Source organism: Geotrypetes seraphini, chromosome 9 (genome assembly GCF_902459505.1).
Source record: "Geotrypetes seraphini chromosome 9, aGeoSer1.1, whole genome shotgun sequence".
In the NCBI taxonomy this organism is placed as follows: domain Eukaryota; kingdom Metazoa; phylum Chordata; class Amphibia; order Gymnophiona; family Dermophiidae; genus Geotrypetes; species Geotrypetes seraphini.
The window spans coordinates 170,815,398-170,842,190 of record NC_047092.1 but is presented as its reverse complement, the minus strand read 5'-3'; the positions used below and the strand labels follow the sequence as shown (position 1 = coordinate 170,842,190).

At 43.9% G+C, this 26,793-nt stretch overlaps 1 protein-coding gene across 3 annotated transcripts in view; it reads left to right on the top strand.

Annotated features, from left to right (window-relative positions):
- Positions 1-26,793, top strand: part of SLC2A2 (solute carrier family 2 member 2) — a 72,862-nt gene that overhangs the window by 15,883 nt on the left and 30,186 nt on the right. For 2 of the 3 annotated variants that reach the window (XM_033959474.1, XM_033959475.1), the window contains exons 2-6: positions 5,569-5,664; positions 6,525-6,724; positions 12,109-12,233; positions 13,686-13,801; positions 15,343-15,505. In XM_033959474.1, the coding sequence (XP_033815365.1) occupies positions 5,569-5,664; positions 6,525-6,724; positions 12,109-12,233; positions 13,686-13,801; positions 15,343-15,505 (700 nt within the window). The remainder of the gene's footprint in view (positions 1-5,568; positions 5,665-6,524; positions 6,725-12,108; positions 12,234-13,685; positions 13,802-15,342; positions 15,506-26,793) is intronic. The other variant, XM_033959476.1, reaches the window with a different exon arrangement.

Genomic DNA, 26,793 nt, shown 5'->3' with positions numbered 1-26,793 from the left:
CTGCCCAATGAGAGCAGGCAATGGGGTGGGGTGGGGCTGGGGCGGAGCTAGGGCAGGGATGGGTGGAACTGGGTGGACCTGGGGGGTGGGTCTAAGGATCTGAATTTTCCAATTGGAAAATCTGGCAACCCTATTGTATACACGCGTATAAATGTGCATAAAAAACAGAAAATGTTTTGTTGAATTGCCCCCAGGGGGCAGCCTCCATGATTCAACCCTTAAGTCTTCCTTGTAAGGTTAGTCTTTAATATGTTTTGCAAGGTTGAGTTTTTACCGGACTGGACTACTGCAACTCTATCTACCTAAGCCTAACAAAGAAAAACCTTCAAAGACTCCAGCGGATTCAGAATGCCGCTGCTAAGCTAATCTTCGCAAAAAGAAAATTCGACCACGTCTCACCGCTTTTGTCCAAGCTCCACTGGCTTCCGATAATCTCCAGAGTCCACTTCAAATGTGCCTGCCTCACTTTCAAGATCCTACATGGCATCCTCCCTCCCTTCATTCCTCTTTCTTGGAACTCCTCTCACCCCAATTCCACCAGATCCACCCAAAAACTGAAACTTTCCTTTCCCTCTCTAAAAGGCGTCTCCCTTGTAGGAAAACTAGGTTCCTCCCTCCCTTTCAGAATCACTGAGCTCTGGAACAACCTTAACTCCCCTCTTAAGAATTTGAGCTCCCTCCAACTCTTCCGTAAACATCTGAAAACCTGGTTATTCTCAAAAATGTAACTCTTCCTCCCTCTCTGGTTATTCTAGTCCTCTAAATTTTCTCTTCATTTTGCCTCTTCCCTCCACTGGAGTTCCTTTCTACCCTAATTCTTGTTAACCGTGTCGAGCTTTACGAATGTAGAGATGATGCGGTATACAAACCTAAGGTTTAGTTTAGTTTGTTTTGTTGCATCCTAAAAATTTTATAATTTTATTGATGTGTACATCGCTTAGAATTTTGAATAAGCGATCAATCACATTTATAATAAACTTGAAACTTGGCAGTGTATAAAGATCACATCCCATATAGAACTTGTTTGCTGATTTTCTGTTTTTATTTTTGGTGAGCTAACTCTAAGCTTTATTTTCACAACATTTTCACTCACCTTTTTCATTCAGTGTCCGCTCTCATTTTTCATCCTAGTAGAACAATTCAAATAATAAGAGATATTTACATTACATTACTGACTTCTATTCCGCCTGTACCTTGCAGTTCTAAGCGGATTACATCAAAAAGATAACTGGACATTTCCAGGAAGAGGATTACAATTGAAGGCGTTGGGGACTATTCAATTTTGAGGAGAGGTTCCAAAGTGGGAAAATGAAGGGAGCGTCAGAGGGAGCTGGAAGTATACGAGAAGGTTACATAGTGGATGCTGGTTACATTGTTGAGTCATAGAGGAATATTACAGGTAGGGAGAGGGGAGGATAGCGTGGGGGAAAAGAAGGGGGTTAGGACATCTGGATGAATTTTTTGAATAGTAGGGTTTTGATTTCTTTTCGGAAAGCTTTGAGGTCTGTTGTTGCTGTCAGCAGGTTGGTGATGGAGGGGTCCAATTTTGCCGCATGTGTTGCTAGTAGGTTGTCATACATCTTTTTGCGCTTACCGTATTTTCACATAGATAACGCGCACCCGTGTAAAACATACACACGGGTATAGCGCGCGGGAAACCGACATATATGTAAAAAAAAAAATTTATATACCGCGCACACCCGTATACCGCGCATGCTGCCCCGTCTCTCCCGTCGCCACCCGACTCTCCTTTCGCCCGCCCCGACTCTCCTCTGGCCACCCCCGACTCTCCTCTCCCCCTTGAAGTCCTGTCCCCACCCTGAAAGCCTGATGCCCCCCGATGTCCGATTCACCCCCTCGAAGGATCGCTCGCACGCACTCGCACCCCCACCCTGAAGGACCACTTGCACCCCCACAGCCTCCTGACCCCCACCCCTCATCATGTAGAAGCTCCTACCGGTGTCCTGCTGCTTCCTCTTGGCGGTCCCGGCCCTTCTGTGAGCCCTGCGCCTGCGCTGCTTTGTCTTCCGTCAGAGAAAGGGCGGAACCGCCGGAAGATGAAGCAGCGCAGACGCAGGGCTCACAGAAGGGCTGGGACTGCCAAGAGGAAGCAGCAGGACACCGGTAGGAGCTTCTACATGATGAGGGGGGGGGGTCGGGAGGCTGTGGGGGTGCGAGCGGTCCTTCAGGGTAGGGGTGCGGGTGGGAGTGCGTGCGAGTGGTCCTTCGGGGTGGGGGTGTGAGCGGTCCTGCGGGGGGGTAAAGCAGACGTCGGGGGGGGGAACTATGTAAAAAAAAAATTGTAAAACGCGCTCACGCATATAACACGCAAGGTTATGCACGGTTTGTAAAAACCGTGTATAACGCGCGCGTTATATGCGTGAAAATACAGTAGTGCTTTTGAAAGGGGGGTAGGAGAAAGGGGACTGGATTCTCCTCTGTCTGGATGAGAGGTTCCTGTTTAGGCGGTTGTTTAGGTGGGTGGGTGCCGTTCCGTTTAATGTTTTGAATAATAGGCAGTATAGTTTGAATTGGATGCGGGCTTGTTTAGGAAGCCAGTGTGGATCTAGGTAGGCGTTGGTGATGTGGTCAAATTTTCCAAGAGAATAGATCGGTCTGTTTAAGGAAACAGGTTCAAACGGTTGCTTAACTTTTTTTGTCAATTTGATTTCATCACACCAGTAGACATTTCATAGGCCCTAAATTACCGTTAAAAACATAATTAAAAATCAATTTGTACAAATCTATGGATTCATGTGTATTAAGTTTTCCAGCATTCTTGTCTAATCTTACTGAAATCTCAGTATATTTCCTATCATTGTGTGTCTATCAGTATATAGTATTAAGTCAACTCGACTACTGTAACATCGCCTACTTAGCAATCCCCCAAAAGAATATGCGACGATTACAACTAATGCAAAACACTGCGGTCAGACTAATCTTCGGTCTAAAGAAGTTCGATCACGTGACGCCATACTTCAAACAGCTACACTGGCTGCCGATGGAAGCTCGTGTAAAGTTTAAGTTCGCCTGCCTCTGTTTTAAAGTTTTCTACGGTCTAACCCCTAAATACATCACTGACCTCTTCTCCTTCTCAGCCAACAAACACAAGAGAAGCTCCCACTCGCACTTCGTTTCTCCCCCGGTTACAGGATGCAAACTAAAAAAACACCATGAGCATCTTCTCTCACATCAGGCTGCTCTATGGGGTAAAGACCTAGAACAACTCCTATTGCCCACCACTTATGAGCTATTCAGGAAACGCCTCAAAACTCACCTATTCCTGAAATACCTAGACAGCTGACCCACTTCCCTCCTTCCCCTCTCTTGCCCTTTCTCTCCATTGTTCCCACATCCCTTAAGTTAACTCAACTTGTACGTCAACTCAACTTGTACTCCACTAATCTTCTGTAAACCGCATAGAACTTAACGGTATTGCGGTATATAAACTGTTATTATTATTATTATTATTAAAGTAATTTTTACACAAAAAGAATCTTATTTTTGAGAGATTCTTACGAGGCTCCTACTACCGTTTGTTATTTCTATAGCGCTACCAGACACATGCAGCGCTGTACATTGAACAAACAAGAGACGATCCCTGTTTGAAAGAGCTTACAACCTAATTGTGAAAGACACACTGGACATAAATGGTGAATCAATGAATGCAGCTCATGTAGGGAAATACAAAGGGAGAAGCGGGAGAGAGGATCGGGGGCTACAGAGGGAATGACAAACAGATGTGGTGCTTTACAGATTGGTAGGGTTAAGACTGAAATGCAGTTTTGAAAAAGTGGGCCTTCAGCCTGGACTTGAATACCACCAGAGATAGAGCCCATCGTACCGAGTCAGGCAGGTTGTTCCAGGCATACGGCGCAGCAAGGAAGAAGGGACGGAGTCGGGAGTTGGCTGTAGAGGAGAAGGGTACAGATAAGAGAAACATAGAAACGTGATGGCAGATAAAGGCCAAATGGCCCACCTAGTCTGCCCATCCGCAGTAACCATTATCTCTTTCTCTCTCTGAGAGATCCTACACAACAATGGAGTTCCCGGGGTGGAATAGAGAGAGAGAGATTGACGATCTGCAGAGTGAATCCACTTGTGGGTCAGGAGTTTGAACTGTATGCGGAAATGGACAGAGAGCCAATGAAACAACTCAAGGAGGGCAATAACGTTAGTGTAATGACCTTGGTGGAATAATAATAGCTTTATTTATATCCCGTCATACCTATTCAGTTCAAGACGGTTTACAGTGAAGCAGTGAGCAAAGTGGTTACAAGGTATAGATATACAGTATTGCAGCTAACAGTGATTACAAGGTGAGGGAAGATAACATAAGAACATAAGAAGTGCCGCTGCTGGGTCAGACCAGTGGTCCATCATGCCCAGCAGTTCGCTCACGTGGACAAATGGCTTGCTTTCCCATAATCTTCATTACAGTGAGAGGACACTGGATCTTAGGAGCAGGAACAATGGGAAAGTTTCATGGTTTGGACTCTGCTGTGAATTGTCTTCATGCTGGCCATCTGGAAAACCTGGAATAGCTAAGAGAGACAGCATACTTATCCGCAGTCAAACACTAAAGGCCCCTTTTACAAAGCTGCGATAGCCATTCCTGCGCGGCAAGTGCGACACAGTCCATTCCTATGCGCTGTGTTGTAAAAGGAATCCTAAGTTTGTAGCAAATTAAAATACATTTAAAAACACACACATTTAAGTGTACATTGTTGGGATTTTCTTCATTACTTGCTGCAGTTTTTTTGGGGGAAAAAAGTTCTTTGGTTGCGGAGGTGATAATCACAGAGGGCCAGCTCTGTCTCCTCAGCATTGGGATGAAAAGAATTCTACTCATTAGCTTCTAGTTGCTTATTTGTAAACAATGATCACAAAAATATAAGTAACATAATGGTAATACTGGTCAAAGACCAGTGCCCTGACCGAGACCAGCCCTATCAGCATATGGCTTTGTTCAGCAGGAACTTGTCTAATTTTGTCTTGAATCCCTGGAGGGTGTTTTCCCTTATTTGAATCCCTGGAGGGTGTTTCCCCCTATGGCAGACTCCGGAAGAGCGTTCCAGTTTTCTACCACTCTCTGGGTGAAGAAGAACTTCCTTACGTTTGTACGGAATCCATCCCCTAAGAGAACAGGGTTGTAGCTTGTACATGAGTATCTGAGTTTGGGCGGAAAAGAGGGTAGGTGAGAGAGGGGGGATTGGAGAAGTTGGAGGGAGAAGACAGGTTTGAAGGAAGGATTAAGAGGCGTGCAGCAGAATTCGGAACAGATTAAAGGGGAGGGAGGATGTTTTTCCCTTTAAATCATGAGCTAGATTTTGGCAGTGGTGCTTTATATGTATTGATAAAACTTTCCAAAGCAGCAGTGAGGAAGGGAATCTTGAGGAGGTTTTATATTTTATGTTCGTGTATTATGTCACTTGTATCTGTTTTATAACTCTGTATTTTTCCTGTAATATAAAAATAACATTAAATTAATTGAAATTCCAGCATTGGCTTCTGATCTATGTGATTCTGAAGTCTTGTATTCATTCTCTTTTCCTGGTTCTTTTCTAGCAGCTGACGGGCACTTTGATTTTCTCGGTATTCACAGCAGTGCTGGGTTCTTTCCAGTATGGCTATGGCATTGGGGTGATCAATGCTCCTCAAAAGGCAAGTAAATGATGCTATATGTCTGTAAAGAGTCAAACCACCGTATGTCATCTCTGATCTCCCCAGCACAATCCTGCTTTACCTGTCCACATCATTAATCAGGGCTACCTTGTTTAATTTCTTTTTATTCACTGTACACTTTCTCAGTACCATATACGCTCAAATATAAACCGATCCGAATATAAACCGAGGTAATGTTTTTCCCCCAGACAAAGGAGGAAAAAAGGTTGACTCAAGTGCAGTGCCCTGCCCTACCAGGCTCTGCACCCTGTTTCCCCTCCCTGCTCAGTCAGGCTCTGCATCCAGCCCCTCCCTTACTCCCTCGCCTGCCCTTCCAGGATCTGCATCCAGCCCCCTATCTCACTCCCTCCCCTGCCAGTCTCTGCACCCAGCCCCCCTCCTTTCCTGCCCTGAAAAGTTCTGTATCCTGTCAGGTTCCCTCCTGATGTCTTACAGGCCTCCACTGTGCCTGCCGTAACTCCTGATGGTCGAGGGGTGGGCCGGGACAGGAGGGTTTCCTCCTGCCTCCTGTCCCGGCTGACTCTCAGAAGTTTTACCTCCTTTCACCGTCCCCCGCATACCTTACAAATCCCTGGTGGTCCAGCGGTGAACTGCGGCAGGAGCTACTAACTGATTGGCTGCCCCAAGTTCTCACCTCCTGCCCCCCCCTTACTGAGCATAAGAGTACATACTGCCTAGTAAATAGATGTGAATAAGGGCACCCATGCCAATAGCAACATGCTAATTGAGAAATTAGCACATGGTCATTAATGAAGGAAGTAGGGCGTTAGTGGGAGGTGAGGATAAGCAAAATTAAATAAATATGCCAACAATGCCTTTTTGTGTTGTTTTCAATCCAGATAATAGAAGCTCATTACTACCATGTGCTTGGTATTCCTCAACCCATAGTAAGGACCAACATCACAGAAGGAGAAGAAGATGAAGATAATAAAAGTTCTTCTGCTGTCACCCTATACTGGTCCCTGTCGGTATCCATATTTTCCCTTGGAGGGATGGTTTCTTCATTCTTTGTTGGATGGATTGCAGACAGATTGGGAAGGTATGAATCTGAGCTTCTTCAAGGAGGTTATCATAGAAACTAAGCTCTTTGCAATACAAGGACTTTGAGGTCCTTTTACCAAAGTTAGCTGTTACTTCAGTGGCTACTTCCTGCATTAAGGGCCAGATTTTGTATAGTGCAATCAAAGTTGCCTGTGCAAATCGGTGCACACTGCCAATTTGCAGACACAACTAAATTCTTTAACAAGCAAATCAGCGCTGGAAAAGGCAATATTTTTGATAGGTGCCATCGACTCGTGTTCAAGTCCTAGTGACGTGATGAACATCATTAGAGAATGACACGGTGACAAAATTCATCCCAGTTCCCGTCCCCGCGGATAACCGCGGGAAACTATCTTCATGTCATTCTTTAAGGAGTGAGGGAAGAATCAGAGTACGAATGGCCACAACCACTGACCCGCAAGCTTTGCTTTGAAGAATGCTGGTGTAGAAGGACTGAGGTTTAGAATGGCAGTCTCTGGTATTCAGAGCAGATATTGTGATGTCATAACGCCTCATTCCACCAGTGCCTAAGAGCCAATCACATCAGTGATGTCACAATGGCTTCATTATCCTTGGCTCACATAAGAATCAGAGTATGAATGGCCAGAACCACTGACCCGCAAGCTTTGCTTTGAAGAATGCTGGTGTAGAAGGACTGAGGTTGAAATAGACACTAGAAAATGACATGGGATTATTTCCCGCGGTTATCCGCGGGGACGGGAACGGTGATGAATTTGTCACTGTGTCATTCTCTAAACATCATCAAGTTCTCATGGCAGAATACAGAAGTAGATTGCCCGGCCTTTCTTCTGTGCAATAGAAATTTGTCGTTGTTGTCACCGTTGTCGCATCAAGCACGATCCTCCGCCTCCAACACTGCCCACCAACTGCTGCCCAGGTGGGTGGTACGTGGTTGGTCTGACATCTCTACTTAGCATTACCAAACATCCGGATGTTCCCGGACATGTCCTCCTTTTTGGACGGCTTTTCAAAACCCGGCAATTTGTCCAGGTTTTGAAAAGCTTCTTCGAAATTGCATTGGGCAGGAGGACATTCACGCATGGGTGGAACTGGGTCAATTTACTGTATTGATCAAAGCATTAGGACTCCTGAGGTAGGCCTCCTTGCCGAAACACGTCCGTGTCGAGTCTTCCTGGAATAAGGATATTGAGTACCACCTGGTCGCCTTCTCTGTTTTCTTTGAGTGCTGACTTTTTGGGAACCACATTCAAGTTTCCAAGTTTATTTATCGCTTGATATACCACAATGGAGTAACAGCTATGGGGTTTACAACAAATCAATAAAATTAAATGATAGAAAGAAAAGGAACTGCAATGTCATTAGTGAAAGCAAAGAAGAAAGTCATTTAAGATGAAAAAACTGATTTGCGCCTCTATTTCAGTTTTGTCTCCTAGTCTCTTTATCTATACAATCGTTGATCGAAGGCTTCGTTGAACAGAAAGGTTTTTAACGATGTTTTGAAACTTTTGAGATTGTGCTCTGTTCGAATATGGTTTGGAAGGGCGTTCCGAAGTTGTGCACCAACTACTGCGACAGAGCAATCTAGAATTTGAGGGCAACTGTATAACGTGGAGAATGGGCACGGATGTGGCCTTGCAGTTAATGCACTGAACTGTAATTGAGCATGCAGGTCACTTAATGCGACTTCAGTAGTTGGGCATTAAGTGCATCTGGTCATCTATCTATCCAAGCGGCACTCAGTTTGAGATATATACCAAGCTCAGTATATATCTCAAACTCCTCACCTCATAGATGTCCCCAGTAGCAAAATTGCTTGTGCGAAAATGGAAATAGAATGCAAAATGCACTAATTCTTGAGTCTAGCCATTGCATTGAGGTTACCATTTTTTGGGTCTGCAAAAATCCAGACGCATGGCCTCGCCCTGTTCTGCCTCCGGCTCTGCCCCGTTTTGCCCCAGCCTCACCCAGTTCTACCTTTGGCTCCACCCCAGTCTGCCCTAGCCCCTCACAGTTCAGCCCCGCCCCCACAATCCTCCTCTCTTCTTCCTTGACATCATCCGTGCATGCTCAGTTGCCCTGCAGATGTGGCTGGAGTTCATCAGGGCTTTCCAAAACTCAAACAAACTGCTCAGTTTTGGAAAGTCCGTCCAGAACCCCTCCAAACAGTCCTCTAAAAAGAGGGAGGAACACAGGAGGACTATAGGCATTCCTAAAAGTTAAGCACCACTGTTATAGACAATTCGGCACAAGACAGAAGCGCGCGGGAGAAAAAGTAATTTTTAAAGAGCTTCGACGGGGGGTTTGAGGTGACAACCCCCCCCCCACACACACACACTTTATTGGTTAGTGTTCGCGCTGCTGTTGGAGGGGGGCTCGGGGGGTTGGAAACCTTCATTATAGAGAAAACGGAACTTTTTTCTGATTTTTTTCGGGAAAAGTTCCGTTTTTGGTATAATGTGGGGGGTTTCACCCCCACATTATAGAGTTTCACCCCCCACACCCCCCCCCCCGCAATGGCAGTGCGAACACTAACCAATAAAGTGGGGGGGTTGCCACCCCAAACCTCCAGTTGGAGCTCTTTAAAAATTATTTTTTCCCCCGCGCGCTTCTGTCTTGTGCCGAATTGTCAGCACTGGATTGTCAGCACGCTGGCATCTGGCGCACGATTATCCCATCACCTAGAATACGCCCGATCTGCGTACAACATAGGCACAGGTATTTAGGTCTAGTTTATCTTGGCCTAAGTGGGTGAACCTAAATGATGATTCCCTTGCCGCAAATGCAATGAAGCCCTATAAATTCCTATGGATTTCATCACCTTTGCCGTGCGGGAATCTCTAGTTTAGCTTTGTAAAAAGAGCCCTCAGTTGGGTATAATAGTCATTTCTCGTGTGTCAGGATATGCTTTAGAAAATTACCCCCATCCCTCCCCCCTGCCAAAATAGATGTGGAATTATCTTTGATTCAAATTTTATTCCCGAGGAAACATTACAAGTATTTGCAAGGAAATTTTTTTCTTCCTTTGCCATATTTTACTTTCAATTTATTGTATTTACTGGAGATCTGGAACTAAAGACCAAAGAACTAAACAAACACCAGGATAAAATCAAAGGACAGAAGAAAAAATATATGGCACAAAGAAAGGCATCAAAAAAGCGCTATTCTATAAGTCATGCTTAAACTTAGGCCTGGTTTATAGAACAGCACTTATGCTGGGGAAGCACAACTAAATTTGAGCGTGACCATTTGCACCAACAAAAATGGCTGAAAATGCACCAGTGAAAATGCCCACACCTATTTTCTCAGTTACAGCCCCCCAACTTTGGAACTCATTACCTGTCTACCTCAGGGAAGAAACTATATTTTTTCTCTTCAAGGATGCTTTTGATATCTAACAGGTTGGATATTGACTGTTATTAGACATTTTCTCTCACCAAAATCATTAAAATCCTTTTATTTTCCATCTTCGTCTTATCCCCTCCCTCTTGTTTGGACCATAACTGTTTCCTGTCCTATAAATTTTGTACTTATCCCCCATTTGACCTCAGGTTTGTGGGTCAGTCAAGTCTAGTCCGTCTACATGTGGTTTTGACATGTTTCCCTTCTTTTAACATTGTACATCACTTTGAAATTTTGATAAGCGTTTGTATCAAATTTTAAATAAAACTTGAAACTTGCTCAGAAGCCGGATGTGTCTTCTATGGCTCTTATGGGAGATCTGTTACTTGGCTTTGTTGTTCTCGTTCAGCATCAAGTTATGTAAAGCAGCCGTTTCCACCATCTGCCAATTAAAGGGTTAAACTCTGCAAACCAGAATAGCATTTTACAATGCAATCTCATGTCTTCTCAATGGATATGTGATTGCCTCACTTGTAAATTTCTGTTCCTAACGATCTTCTGTAATCAGATTTATACAAGAAAAATAAACTCTGAGCCAGTAACTGCCCAGGGCACAGATATGGAGAGGGAGCAAAAACTGCTCCTAGCCCAGGGGTAGGCAATTCTGTTCCTCGAGAGCCGGAGCCAGGTCAGCTTTTCAGGATATCCACAATAAATATGCATGAGATAGATTTGCATCTCAAGGAGGCAGTGCATGCAAATCCAACTCATACATATTCATGGTGGAGATCCTAAAAACCTGACCTGGCTCCGGCTCTTGAGGACCGGAATTGCCTACCCTTGTCCTAGCCTATGAATTTCCTCTCATTGGCAATGGAAAGTGGAGTGGGGCAGAGGCACCGGTGAACCATTCGCACAGGGCTCAACAGTGCAGTCCAGACCACAAGAAAATAATAGCCGGCTTTACTAAACAAATGCAAAAGTGTCAATAAAATGGGAGAAATCCTATTTCACATCAGTTTCAGTTTACCAAAAGCTGTGCGCTAAGGTTGGCCGCACTTTATTTTCAGTTGGACAGGCTGAAGGAGCTGGAGATTTTGAATTCAGCACTTGATTGCTATCATAAGCCTAGGACTGCGGTGCTCAAACCAGTCCATCAAGGCGGGTTTTCAGGATACCCCCCTTAACACATATGGATTAGATGTGGGCGGTGCATGCAAAAATATTGTGATAAATATAAAAGTCGTCTTTTCTCGATCATGACGGGAATAGCTGTCCAAATGGTTACACATAACTGGAAGAACGACGACAGACTTAATTACACATTTTGGTGGACAAATGTTTGTACCACTTATAAGTATGAGAGAATGAATGCGGAATGTTTAGGATTTAGTAATACATTTAATAAGGTGTGGAACCCATTAACTGCATTTGTGGTATCGCATTAATTGTCATGTATCTTTCCTTTATTAGATTTCCTTGCACACCCGGGGGGGGGGGGAAGGGAAATGTATTCTGGTTATTAAAATTGCTTAACTATAATATGATAATTACATAAGATGTTTTCTTTTATTAGTTATGGGAAAGAGGGGTGGAGAAAAATGTTTATTTTATGTATTAATGATCTATTTAAAGTGCTTTCTTTGTAGTGCAGGGGTGTCAAAGTCCCTCCTCGAGGGCCGCAATCCAGTCAGGTTTTCAGGATTTCCCCAATGAACATGCATGAGATCTATTAGCATACAATGAATCTCATGCATATTCATTGGGGAAATCCTGAAAACCCGACTGGATTGCGGCCCTCGAGGAGGGACTTTGACACCCCTGTTGTAGTGTTTGTGTTTAAATTAATTGTAATGCACTGTCAAAGTTTGAAAATCAATAAAGATTAAAATATATATATATAGTGTGCATTTTCATTATAAACATCCTGAAATCCTGACCAGTTGGAGATCCTAAGGAAAACAAGTAGCCTAGGATGTGCATGTCAAAAGGATGCAAAGTTCCTATTTTCTTCTGTATTAGATTTCAGCTAATCCTTGACGCTCTTGTTCTTCATTTCAGAATTAAAGCCATGTTGGCCGTGAATTCTCTCTCAATTATTAGTGCTCTACTGATGGGGTTGGCCAAATTTGGAGCTTCCCATGCCCTTGTTATTGCTGGTAGATTAATCCTTGGATTTTACTGTGGTATGTAAAAATATATATGTAAATCGTTTTGAAGGTTTGAGATGCAAAAACATGAATTGTCTTGTCAAAGCAGGCGTGCGTGTGTGTATGCCTTTAAGTTGACCACTGATCCAAGGCTGCATGCACAGTGAGGAATCCTCCGTGTGATATTTCAAGGCAGAGTATAGGAGTGGTTTGCCATTGCCTTTTCCTGTGCAGTGTTGGCAGGGCCAGCGTTGAGGAGGAGGGGGGCAAACATTGCAGCTGTCTTGGGCCCCACAGCTACAAGAGGCCCCCGACTGCTGGGCACGATGGACCACTGGTCTGACCCAGCAGCGGCAATTCTTATGTTCTTACCTTCGACTTACTTTCTGTTCTCTCTTCCGCTGTTGCCACAGTGCCGCTGACGGCTTCCCTCCTCCTTCATCAATGACATGGGAAGTTGCATCACGAGGGGAGGAAGTAGCACGCTGTTAGAGCCCTGCGGCATGTGTTAAATTTGTTTATAGGTTGCGGCAGTGGCGGGAGAGAGGGCAGCACGTGAGTTGAAGGGAGGGAAGCCTACCTCGCCTTTCCAAGCCATCGGGAACCCCTCGTAGCTGTGGGGCTCGGGAGGAAGAGAAGAAAATAATTTGACAATGGAGTGAGGGGAAGGGAGATGGGACCGGAGGGGGGCTCCTTACCACTGGTGGCTCACCGAGCACTTTTTGAGCTTCGGGACTGGCAGTGGGACATGTTAGCAGCAGCCCATTCGCTCCAGTAGCGACAGCTTCCTTCCTCTACCAGCAGAACTACTGGGGCAGAGATGGGGAGACAGCTGGAACCCAGACCCCAAAGACAGTTGAGAGGGAGTAGCTGACTTAGGAGAGTTAATGAATATGCATGAGAGGCAAATTGGTCTCATGCATATGAATTGAGCTTACTCCAAATACCAGCCCATGTGGGTGGGCCCTGCAGGGGATGCCAGATGCCAGGGTCATAGCTGTGCTATTCTGCTCTAAAGGTTAATAGATAGAAATACAACATACGTATGTAGACAAAAATTAAATGGAACCCTTAAGAAGCCAGACACTGCACAGAATGCAACACCACAGAAAGAGACACAGTGACTTGCTTCCTCTTGTACTGTGGAAAATATAAAACTGATATATTACAAACAGTACATTGATTAGCGCAGGATTAGCATGTGAGCCATTTCCATCTAGAAAATTTGTGGCGGCAAGCGTTCACATGCTGATGGCCACAAACCAATGGGAAAATTAGCTTGTGGCCATTATTGCAAAAAAAATGGAAAAATCGGCCATTTACCAGCAGCGCTAAAAGTGGCCTTAACACACGGGAAAGACCCACCTTGGGGCTAGGGCAGGCCGCTTTTTAGCACCACTTCATAAAAGGGTCCCTAACATTGGATGGGAATTTTCAGTAGCGACACGTCTCCATTTTCCATATTTCTATGCTTTGTTTATTTCACAGGGCTTTCATCAGGACTCGTCCCCATGTACGTTGGCGAGATATCTCCAACAGCGCTCAGAGGGGCTTTGGGAACAATTCACCAGCTGGCTATAGTCACAGGCATTCTTATCAGCCAGGTAAAACAGCCTTCCAGTTACAGTGCATGCTTCATCGTTATAGCATGGAGCATAGACCATGGCCTGGGAAACTTTGTCATGGTTTAAGTATTTGCCTTGACTTAATATTTAACTGTAGTCAAATGAAGGTTATCCAATTTGATAAAAGATAGGGGGTGAATTTTTTTTTTCATTTTCAATTTTCAAATATCTTTGTTTTACTTCTTAATTATTTCATGTTATATCATTTATTTAACATAAGAACACCAAAATCAATTAAAAATGGTAAAGAACTACAAACCAAAATAAAGAAGCTGAGCCCCCCATTTCTCTCATCTGAATAAAACCCAGGAGAGCCAAAATTTACTACTAATCATTTCTATAGCGTTACTAGACATACATCGAAACACAGAAGAGACAGTCCCTGCTCAAAAGAGCTTACAGTCTAGTCAGGGCCGGATTTTCCTATAGGCTAGCTAGGCTTCAACCTAGGGCCTCAAGATCAAGAGGGGCCTACATTCAATACTTTAGTGAAGTGTTTATAGACTATTGAAAAAAATTTTTGTGACAATATCTTCATTTCGCGGAATTCTAAGTAAGTTCTTAACATATGTTTTAATTTGCATATTTTAAAATGTATATTACGTGCTTTATTTTATATTTTCATGATTATATCATAAATAATAAAATCCTAGAGCGCGCATGCGCTGTTGAAATATCGTTAGTCCTGATGGCGTGAGGTGTGATTCTGTGTCACTCCTCAACGGCGCCTGCGCCAGCGACTCATCAAAATTCAGCCGGGGGTGGGGAATCCGAATTGCACACGTGCTCCAGCTCCGGATTGGATCCCGCTGCTCCTCTCTCCTCTCTCCCCTCCACCCCTTTCCCGGCTCTGGAGGGGAATCAGTCTCAGCCCCGGGTGATGTAGTTTATTATCTCTCATGTAATTTACAAACTTAAAAATGGGAGGTGAAAGGGCCTCATAAGTGGAATAGCCTAGGGCCTCTTTTCATCTAAATCCGGTCCTGAGTCTAGTCAAGACAGACAAACTGGACAAGAAGGTGCATCAATACACAGTGTCCAGGTGGGGAAATTACAGAGGGAATGAGAAGACAGATACTGGTGCTTAGAAGGTGGGTTGGAGTTTGGAATTGAAAACAGCTTCCAAGATAGTGGCTTTGAGTCTGGAATTGAAGACTGCCAGAGATGGAGCTTGATGAACCGAGTCAGGCAGTTTGCTCCAGACATACGGTGCAGCAAAGTAGAAGGGACAGAGTCTGGAGTTGGCTGTAGAGGAGAAGGGTACAGATAAGAAGAGACTTGCCTGATGAGTGGAGTGCGGGGGGAGGGGAAGTGTGAAGAAAGATGGGAGAGGAGCTACAGAGTGAATACACTTGTAGATCAATCTGAATTTCCCTGGATCGTCCCCTATCGCCCCACCACCTTGAATGTATCCTACGTCTGCATGTAACCTCACTTTTCAACACAGGTTCTGAGTCAGTGATATTGAAGTGACACTATTGCCTATATAGGTACCTGTAACTCTCTACTTGTCATTTCAGATTATTGGTCTAAGCTTCCTCCTGGGAAGTGAGCAGTTGTGGCCCCTGTTGCTTGCCCTGTCTGGTGTCCCTGCTGTCCTGCAGATCATTCTGCTGTTCTTCTGTCCAGAAAGCCCAAGATACCTTTTCATTAACCTTGGACAGGAAGATGGAGCTAGAAAAAGTAAGACTCCCCTTCAAGAACTTTTCTGTTTATTTAGAAATGTACAATCTTTCAGGAATTTGCAATACCGTTTTGGTGGTCCTTTGAAATTGAGACTCAGCCCTTTGGTTAATCAGCACTCCAGATAATGTTCTGTGGAAACTAGGGTTACCATATTTTTTTCTTCAAAAAAAAAGAGGATGTCTGGCCCCACCCCATTTTGCCCTTGGCCCCGCCCTGATCTACCCACAGCCCCGCCCTATTCCACCCACAGCCCTGCCCCATTCCAACCTGGCCCCATACAAACTTCGTGTGATGTCATTGCATTGCTTCCACACATGCGCAGATGCGTCTCTGAGCTCAATGGTTTTCAAAACACGGACAGAGTGTTGGGTTTTGAAAACCCATCCAGACGCCTGGATAGTCCTATAAATAGGACATGTCTGGGTTTTCCCTGAGGTGTCAGGTCAAAAGCGCGCTGGGACAAAGGCGCACCCAGACAATTGAGCATTCCATAGGGTTGGGGCTACCACTGAAAAGTTTGTTTTCCTAGTATAGAAAAATTCCTTTATAGAAGGGATGAAGAGTAAGTTCTGATCAGCTGATCTGAGAGTTCATGAGGGACGCAAGGGAATAAGGAACTTATCAAGAAAAGAAGGTTGATGGGAAAGTTTAATTTTAAAAACCAACAAGATGGTTTTGTAGGTAATGTGATGTGTGATGGGAAGCCAGTGGGCTTCTTTCAGGAGAGGTGTGACATGATCGTATTTCCCTAATTTGTATATAAGTTTTATTGCCGTGTTCTGAATTAGCTGAATTACCACCTCCTTTTAAGCAGGTGGTAATTTTTCGGCTAGCGCGCGCTAATGGGGTACGTGCGCTAAAAACACTAGTGCGTCTTTGTAAAAGAAGCCCTAGATGTAAATGTCCACAGATAACAGCTGCTCAAAATGTATCTTCTAAAGAATAGGGATTGTCAGACTGCCAGACGGGTTGCATAACCCTAACTGGCTGCAATCCTCATTAATCCCAATTTTCTTCTTTTTTTTTTTTTTCAATTCTTATTTCTAGTATGTGTTATTCTTACTATCTTATTATCTTATGTTCACATTAATCTTTTGCAGATTATTCATGATATTTGTCATTCAATTTATCAAATGTCTAACAAAATCATAAAACATAACAAGCATTATACACTCATAATTATAAAAACAAAATCATAAAACACAACAAGCATTATACACTCAAAATATAAAATCATTATAGAAAATCATAATACATTCATAATATCAAATTAAAATTAAACCATAAAATGCAGATAAAAACACATGGAAAATGTCTCAATAACAAATAAATTTCTCTATTAAAATAGAGGAACAATAGAAATATATAAGGTAAATGAGACTGCTAGTGAATGAATAGATTTTCTTTAGCATCATATAAATATAGTAGAAAATTACATTACATTACATTACATTAGGGATTTCTATTCCGCCTGTGCCTTGCGGTTCTAGGCGGATTACAATAAAGATGAATCTGGACATTTCCAGTAGATTTACATTACAGGAGAAGAGTAGATTACAAGTAACTGTGAAGAGTTATAATACATTCAACATCGCAGCAGAGATAACATAGCCTCGGATTACAATAAGGAAGATATCTGGGCATTTCCAGTAGAATTACATTACAGGAGAAGTGTTAATTACAGGTAATAGTGAAGAATTACAGTACATTCAATATCACAGGAGATGTTACATAGCAACTGAGTCAATTTATAACTGGTGGAGAATAAGAATTACAATATATTCTAGATTACAAAAGATGTTACATGAGATGAGTCAAGTTTCTTCGGAAGGAGAGTAGCATCATATGCCTATAAGTGGAAGTGTATTTATTGTTCTGATGATTGCATGATGTTGGGTAATTAATGTTGATGATATGGACAGTGGGGGTATTTAGTTTGGGTTGGATAAAGAGATTCTATTCACAAGGAATTGGTTGGGAACTCATTAGATGGCGGTTTATGTTGATGGGAGATATTTTTTGAACAGTAGTGTTTTTATTTCTTTTCGGAACTCTTTTATGTCTGTAATTTCGATCAGTAATTTTGAGATATCGGAGTCAATATTAGCTGCCTGTGTCCCTAGTAGGTTGTCATAAAGTTTCTTACGTCGGGTACCATTGAGAGGAGGGTAGGTGAAAATGTTCTGTGTTCTCCTTCTTCTGGATAAGAGGTAGTAGTGAAAGCGGTTGTTTAGGTAGCTGGGTGCCGCGCCGTGGGTTACTTTGAATAGGAGACAGTAGAGTTTGAATTGTATTCTTGCTTTTATTGGTAGCCAGTGAGATTCTAAGTATGCATTGGTAATGTGGTCGTATTTGCTGAGTGAGTATATGAGTCTGAGGGCTGTGTTCTGGACGGTCTGTAGTTTTTTTATTGTGTTGATTGGGCAAGGTAGGTAAAGGCTGTTGCAGTAGTCTACCATACTTAGTACGAGGGATTGGACAATGATTCTGAATTGGTCTTTATTAAAGAATTTTCTTATTTTTCTCAGATTTCGCATTGTGAAGAATGCTTTTTGGATGGTTTTATGGATTTGTGTTTGCATAGTGCAGCATCTGTCTAGTTGTATTCCCAGGATTTTGAGGGAACTCTGTATTGGGTACTTGATTGAGTTTACTTCCAGTTCAGTTAGGGATGGTTTTTTGTCCTTCTCTAGTAGTAGGAATTTAGTTTTGTCCGTGTTCAGCTTCAACTTATGATTTGTCATCCATTTTTCTACTGTTTCCATTGTAGTTTTCAGGCGTCCTGTGGAGATGGGGTCGTGGATGTCGAATGGAAGGAGGATGGTTATGTCGTCCGCATAGCTGAATGATGTTATGTTTAGGGCATCTAGGGTGCTGCCTAGGGAAGCAATGAATAGGTTGAAAAGTGTGGGAGAGAGGGGAGAGCCTTGTGGCACTCCACAGGGGTTAGACCATGGTTCTGATAGTATTTCTTTTGACTTGACTCTATATGTTCTTGTTTTAAGGAAGCCTTGGAACCAGTTGTGCACTTTACCTGAGATTCCTATTGCGTCTAGAATCTGGAGAAGTATGGAGTGGTCCACTAGATCGAAAGCCGCTGAGAGATCAAGTTGGATGATTAGCAGTCTGTTTCCTTGGCTGAGGTGTCTTCGGGCTATATCTAGTAAAGATACCAGGAGAGTTTCTGTACTGTGGTTAGTTCTGAATCCAGATTGGGATGGATGTAGGATGTTGTGGGCTTCTAGGTACATGGATAGCTGTTGTGCCACTAGACCTTCTATTATTTTGACGTATGTAGGGATAGAAGCGATTGGCCTGTAATTTGACGGGTTATTTATTAGACCTTTGGGGTCTTTCAGTATAGGGGTTATTATGATTTCTCCAAGGTCTGGTGGGAACTGGCCTTCCCTGAGTGTGGTTTGCAACCACAACGTGTAGCTAGCTTTGAAGTTGGTGGAAGCTGTTGCTAGTAGGTATGATGGGCAGTTGTTCAGGTCGCATGAGGACTTGCAGTATTTTTTATATAGCCTGTTTAGTTCTGACCACTGGGTTGTAGGGAAGTTGGTCCAGTACCTGTCTGCTGAGATGGCTACATCTGTTGTGGGTTTTATTAGGATATCTTCTATGTTGTTTTGTGAGTTATTGAATGTTGTTCTGATTGTGGTGATTTTATTTTTGAAGTGATCTGCTAATTGAGAGGCTGTTGGTGTTAGGTTTCCCTGGGTGGCTAGGCATGGTTTGGTATCGGTGAGGTTTCTTACTAGGTTGAAAAGTTTTTTTGTGTCTAATTTGTCAGTGCCAATGAGATTGGAGTAATAGTTTTTTCGTTTTTCCTTCAGTTTGATTTTGTATTGCTTGATTTGGATTTTCCATTCTGTTTTGGTGTTGTCTTGTTTCTGTTTTTTCCATGCCCTTTCTAGTTGTCTACATTTCCTTTTTAGATGTAGGAGATCCGTGTCAAACCATTTGTCTGATTGTCTACATATTTTATTTTTTGATTTTAGTGGTGCTAGTTTGTTCAAGGTCTGTTCGCTGAGAGACCGCCAGGAATTTATGAATTTACTAGGGTTGCTGGAATCTATTGCAGGATCCACTGCTCTCCAGAATGTGGTGGGATCGATTTTCTGTCTGAACATAATGCTTGTTTTGGGAGGAGTGGGTTTATTTTTATTGTGCTCCCATTTGATGGTGAAGTTGTATTTATAGTGGTCTGACCATAGGGTGGGCTGCCAGGCGCCATTGGTGATTTTGATATGTTGTGTGTTGAGATTAGGGGATGAGTATGCTGCAATATCGAGTTGATGACCTTTTTCGTGTGTTGGTTCTGGGTTGAGGATCTGGTACGATAGGATATTGAGGTATGATAGCATTTCTACTACTTGTTTGGAGGTGTGGTCTTCTAGGTGGAGGTTTAAATCTCCGAGGATCAGATTATTTGTAGAGGAAAGAGAGTTCTGGAGGATGAACTCTTCTAGTTCTTGTTTAGTGGTGTTCCATTTTCCTGGGGTGATGTAGCATAGAAGGCAGTTTAGATTTCCTGTCAGTGTGTTATCTGAAAGTTGGCAGGCTAGTAGGTCTAAGTGAGGTGTGGAGTGCTTGGCTAGGACTTTGATGTTGAAGTTGTTTTTTACTATGATTGCTAGCCCTCCTCCTCTTCTGTTGTCTCGGCATACTAATTCAATTTTGTATCCGTTTGGACAAATTTCGATAATGTGAGGGTCTGTGTCTGCTGTGAGCCAGGTTTCAGCAAGGAAGAGGCATCCTAGGTTGTCTTTAATTAGCCAGTCTTTGATTAGTTCTGTCTTTGGGCTTACCGATCTTATATTTAGGTATGAGCATGCTATTGATGTAGTTTTTGTGAGAGGGATATGTGTAGGATCTATATTTGTGAGTATTTTTTGTGATGTCTGTAGTCTTTGTGAGCTTGTCTTGGCATTTGTTGTATGTCTTTTTCCCCAGATTGAGGGTATGCTTGTATGGCTGGATGATGAACAGAGGATTAAGGTTCTTGGGGTTTGGAGTTTTCTGGTTTGTAGGAAGGGTTTGTGTGGTACTGTGATGATTGGGATTGATTGTGTGTGGTATCCTGCTGTTTTCCATTTTTCTGTGAAGAGGGAAAGCAGTAGTAGGGCCAGGATGAGTTTGGGTGTACTTGTATCCATTGTGTGAGTGGTAGAGAGTGGTTGTTGTAGGGTTTGCTGGTACTTTTGAGGGCCTTAGTAGTTAGATTTCTAGTTAGTGTTAAATTGCTATTCTCTCTCACCTCAAGTTAACTTGTGATTGCTGCTTAGGTTAGTGCTGTTAATTTAAATGGCTCTCTTGCTGGGCAGGAGAGGGGCGGAGCAGGGCTCCTACACGCGCCTCGTGCAGGCAGGGCAGGCAAAGGCTCCCGATGGAGCAGTTCTGAGGCCAAGTCCCGGACTCGGGGGAGGGGCGGAGCGGGGCTCACACGCGCACCTCGGCGGCAGGGCAGGCAAAGGCTCCTGATGGAGCGGTTCAGAGGCCAAGTCCCGGACTCGGGGGAGGGGCGGAACGGGACTCACACGCGCACCTCGGCGGCAGGGCAGGCAAAGGCTCCCGATGGAGCGTTTCCGAAGCAAAATCCCGGACTCGGGGGAGGGGCGGAGCGGGGCTCACACGCTCACCTCGTGCTGGCAAGGCAGGCAAAGGCTCCCGATGGAGCGTTTCCGAAACAAAATCCCGGACTAGGGGGAGGGGCGGAGCGGGGCTCACACGCTCACCTCGTGCTGGCAAGGCAGGCAAAGGCTCCCGATGGAGCGTTTCCGAAACAAAATCTCGGACTCGGGGGAGGGGCGGAGCGGGGCTCACACGCTCACCTCGTGCTGGCAAGGCAGGCAAAATCCCATGTGCTGTTTACTTTTCCATCAGTAAAGGGCTGTAAAAGCAAGAAATTTTGTGACCATACTTTAGTATTCCAAGTGGCTTCCCATGATAGAGAATTCGATTGATATTGCTTGGAGCTTGTTCTTATAAACATAAGAACATAAGAATTGCCGCTGCTGGGTCAGACCAGTGGTCCATTGTGCCCGCGGCAGCCCCTAGGTCAAAGACCAGTGACCTAACTGAGACTACTAGCCTTACCTACGTATGTTCTGGTTCAGCAGGAACTTGTTTAACATTGACTTGAATCCCTGGAGGGTGTTTTCCCCTATAACAGCCTCCGGAAGAGCGTTCCAGTTTTCCACCACTCTCTGGGTGAAGAAGAACTTCCTTACTTTCGTACGGAATCTATCCCCTTTTAACTTTAGAGAGTGCCCTCTCGTTCTCCCTACCTTGGAGAGGGTGAACAATCTGTCTCTATCTACCAAATCTATTCCCTTCATTATCTTGAATGTATTGATCATGTCCCCTCTCAGTCTCCTCTTTTCAAGGGAGAAGAGGCCCAGTTTCTCTAATCTCTCGCTGTACGGCAACTCCTCCAGCCCCTTAACCATTTTAATTGCTCTTCTCTGGATCCTTTTGAGTAGTAACATTTCAGAACCCAATTGAAAACTCACCTTTTCTCAAAATGCATGGTCAAATAATTTTTCTGTCATTATCAAAATTGTCTTTAGTTTATAATCTTTTGTGAACTGCGTAGAATGTATGGTTACGCGGTCAAGAAGTATGATGTTATGTTATGTTATGCATGGTGAAAACCCAGAGTTTAATAAAACAAATTCTATAAGACAAGCCAAAAAGGTGCTAATATGAAATGTGTGATTGATACAGAGGTAGAAAGTTCATACCTGATAGTCACAACTCTTTTGATCAACAGAATGGCTAATAACACTCACTTAATGCTGAAACAAAAGGAGACAGAGTCTAAGTCGCAAGTATATAATATAATAACTTACTGTTTACCAGACGTTATGACCTAAAGTACTATGGTCCTACTTTGTCAGATAAAATGACTAAGGTGGTAGATTGCCAAGGAGCAATGCTATAAAATTTAGATAAAATACTCTGAGACCTCAAAACAGTGGGGTAAAATCAGATAAACACAATCATAAAAACACTAGTGTAAAGATAAACGAGCAAGGTTGCAAAATCCAGCTCAAGCCTAGAATCGAACCTAATCTAGCATGGTGACAGTGGTCATGAGATGCATCTTAAATATAAACATTCGTCCTCGCAGTGAATTACATAGTTGTGTTGATTTAGGGCTCCGTCTGTGAAGGCGAGTTAGGGCCTTAACGTGCGGAATGGCGCACGCTAAAATGCCATGCACGCTAGCCACTACCACCTCCTCTTGAGCAGGCGGTAGTTTTTCGGCTAGCGCGCTCTAATCCGGTGCGTGCACTAAAACCGCTAGCGCATCTTTGTAAAAGGAGCCCTTAATATATGAATGAATATTCAAGAAAGGAAAACAACCAGCGTCGGCATAAATGTCAAACCCGTCTTTACTGATAGCTAAAACGGTAATGATAAAATCTCACTAGTAACTAAAAACAGTGACCAGATCGGTCTCAGTTATAATATGCACCACATGATATAAGAGATTTCTCGACAAACTATTTGCATTTCAGGCAGGCTAAATGAATTCTTGGTTATAGAAACATAGAAACATAGAAGATGACGGCAGAAAAGGACTACAGCCCATCAAGTCTGCCCACTCTGCTTACCCACCCCCTGTCTATGCCCTAATGACCCAATTTTCTTATCTTGACCCTCGTAGGGATCCCACATGGGTATCCCATTTATTCTTAAAGTCTGGCACGCTGTCTGCCTCGATCACCTGCACTGGAAGCTTGTTCCAATGATCAACACTCTCTCCTCCTCTCCCTATTGGCTAAGGCTCTTAACATTTGCATCTCCTCTTCCTATAGGCTAAGGCTCTTTACACCTGCATTGTGATGTCATAGAACTTTCTGATTATAGAAACATAGAAACATGATGGCAGATAAAGGCCAAATGACCCATCATAGAAACATAGAAACATAGAAGATGACGGCAGAAAAGGGCTACAGCCCATCAAGTCTGCCCACTCTGCTTACCCACCCCCTGTCTATGCCCTAATGACCCAATTTTCTTATCTTGACCCTCGTAGGGATCCCACATGGGTATCCCATTTATTCTTAAAGTCTGGCACGCTGTCTGCCTCGATCACCTGCACTGGAAGCTTGTTCCAATGATCAACCACTCTCTCTGTGAAGAAATACTTTCTGGTGTCGCCATTAAATTTTCCGCCCCTGAGTTTGAGCGGGTGCCCTCTTGTGGCCGAGGGTCCCTTGAGAAAGAAAATATCATCTTCCACTTCGACACGTCCCATGAGGTACTTAAATGTTTCGATCATGTCTCCCCTCTCCCTACGTTCCTCGAGAGTGTAGAGCTGCAATTTGTTCAGTCTCTCATCGTACGAGAGACCCTTGAGCCCCGAGATCATCCTGGTGGCCGTCCGCTGAACTGATTCAATTCTGCGCACATCATTACTGTAATGTGGCCTTCAGATTACAGTAAAAATGTGCGCAGAATTAAATGTTTCGATCATGTTATGTGCCATTATGTCTCAGGCTTATTCTTGTGTGTCTTTTAGGAAGCTGTTGAAAACTGATCTGCTTGGTTAATTTGTAAACTGATGTTTTAATATGTATATTTTAATCCTGATTGGTGAATTTGTAAATTGATATGTCAATATGTTTATTTTAATTTGATTTTAATGTACTCTTATGTTAATTGTATTTTTTTCACTGATTGTACAGTACTTCACGATGTGAACCGCCTAGAACTATGTGGTGTGGCGGTATATAAGAATAAATTATTATTATTATTATTAAATACGTTACAATTATAAACGTTCTAGCATGCATTAAACTGCATAATTTTGTGAACTAGCAAAATAATATTCATTAAAGAGAGGCAACCGGCCTCGGCAAAATAAAAAAAAAACTTTAAAACCCCCAAACATAAATATAAAATACATCAGTGACTGGGTAAAGTTCCACCAGGAACAAAACTTAGACACGGTGCTCTAAAGAATAATGAACTGACAGTTTGAGTTAGGGCTGTTCTTTTTTTATCCTGTTTCTCCTTTGCTGTTTTGTATTTGTCGGTATCATTTAATGTGTTTTGGTATGTGATCTTTGTTCCCCACTTAGATTTGTGGATAAGCGGGTTCAAAATAATTTTAAATAAATAAATAAAAAGACGCTTTACTTACGGCAGCGCTGTAGATCAAAACCAAAGAGCGTGCCATGCAATGCAGCATTACTGGATGAAAAAATAAACCTAATGAAATGCATAGAGTAGTCCGCATGTGCAAAACGCTTTGCTTGCAGCAACGCTGAAAGTCAAAAATGGAAAACAAACTCGCTCGACAGAACAGAGTTAAAAGGATCTCCTCCTGGCGTCATCCGACTGCTTCAATAAACTTTATCCAAAGATATAAAAAGGACAGAACAAAACCAAAATGGCTGCATAGACAAAGTCGAAAAAAAGTGAAGTAAAATAAATATGTATGCAAATAAAACAGGGAAAAAAAATGTTTTTGCAAACATTGTTAATCAAGGGGATCTTTACTAAGGCGCGCAAGCTGATTTAGCACGCGCTAAGGCCCTGATTCTGCAAAGTGCGTCCCGATTGTAGGCAGCTGTAGGCGTCCTACAGTTGTCTAATCAGCCAATCAGGAGGCACGTTTTCTAAAAAAATGCTCCCCAGGCAGGCCGCCTATATTGAAGGCGCCTCCGGGAGCCTAGGGAGGCCCACAAGCCCATCTAAGCTCGCCTAAGGCTAGGTGGTAGCCTTAGGTGAACCTAGGCGGCCCTGTGTGTTTCCCTAGCAGAGTGGGAGATGCTTACAATGTAAGCTAGCAAAATGCTGGCCTACTTGGTAAGTAGACGCGGCCGCTATACTTTATCGCGGCAAGGGATCTTCCTGCCGCAATTAGTATAACAGCCGCAGCTATAGCCACCAGTCTCCCTAACCCCCCTCCCCCCCGATGTTTGCAGCAGGAGGGTGCCCAACCCCTCTTGCCGAAAGAACCCGCCCCCCCAAAGATCGCCAGCAGGAGGGTACCCAATTCCTCCTGCTGGACCCCTCCAACGACCCCCCCCAAAACAAAATGCCCTAACTACCCTCCCTGGATCCCCCCAATGGCCTCCCCGAAGATGGATGGCAGGAGAGTGCCCAACCCCTCCTGCCGGACCCCTCAACGCCCCCTGAAGATCGCCAGCAGGAGGGTGCCCAACCCCTCCTGCTGGATCTCCCCCCCAACGAACCCTCCACCCCGGAACCCCCCTCAAGCTTACAGCCAAGTTGGCCAGACGGGTCTTCGCACCGTTCGGCCAGCAGGCCCGCCTTTGTCCAAATGAGGCGGGCCCGCCCCTCCCCTGCCCAACCCACAGGATCCTAGGGCCTGATTGGCCCAAGCGCCTAAGGCCCTAGGATCCTGTGGGTTGGGCAGGGGAGGTGCGGGCCCGCCTCATTTGGACAGAGGCGGGCCTGGTGGCCGGACGGTGCGAAGACCCATCCGGCCAACTTGGCGGTAAGCTTGAGGGGGGTTCCGGGGTGTGGGGTTTAATGGGGGGGGGGTCCGGCAAGAGGGGTTGGGTACCCTTCTGCCGGCAATCTTTGGGGGGGCGGGTTTTTTCAGCAGGAGGGGTTGGGCACCCTCCTGCCGCGAACATCGGGGGGGGGGGGGTTGGGGAGCCTGGCAGCTGTAGTTGTGGCCGCTATACTAATCGCGGCAGGGAAATCCCTTGCCATGATAAAGTATAGCAGCCGCGTCTAAACTCTAAACAAAAACCCGATTCTGTAACCGGCGTCTGCAACATGGACGTCGGTTATAGAATCGGGTTTACCTTGGACGGGTATTGTTCCGATTCTGTATAGTACGCCCGGGACAGGCGTCCTATACAGAATCCGAGCTTAAATGCTAATGCATCCATAGAATATAATGGGCGTGTTAGAATTTAGCACACGCTAAATCGGCTAGCACGCCATAGTAAAAGACTCCCCAAATATCCTTACCATACAATGTCTATTTAAGGCAACTTATATTTCAGGGCTTTAGGACTTATGAACTTAACCACATATTGAAAGGTTATAAATTAAGCAGCAAAATTAAGGCAACTTATTATTCAAAGCTTTACATAATGCAATCATAATCACATATTGAAGATTTATGGACGAAAGAGTTTATCAAGAAACAATGATATTTTTATATTGGAAATTGTGCGACAAAACAATGAACCATAGCGATAATACAATAGATTGCATAGTTCAACATAACATATATAATATATTTGCTGATTTATAAATGTATAAAAACGGAATATAATCCTTAA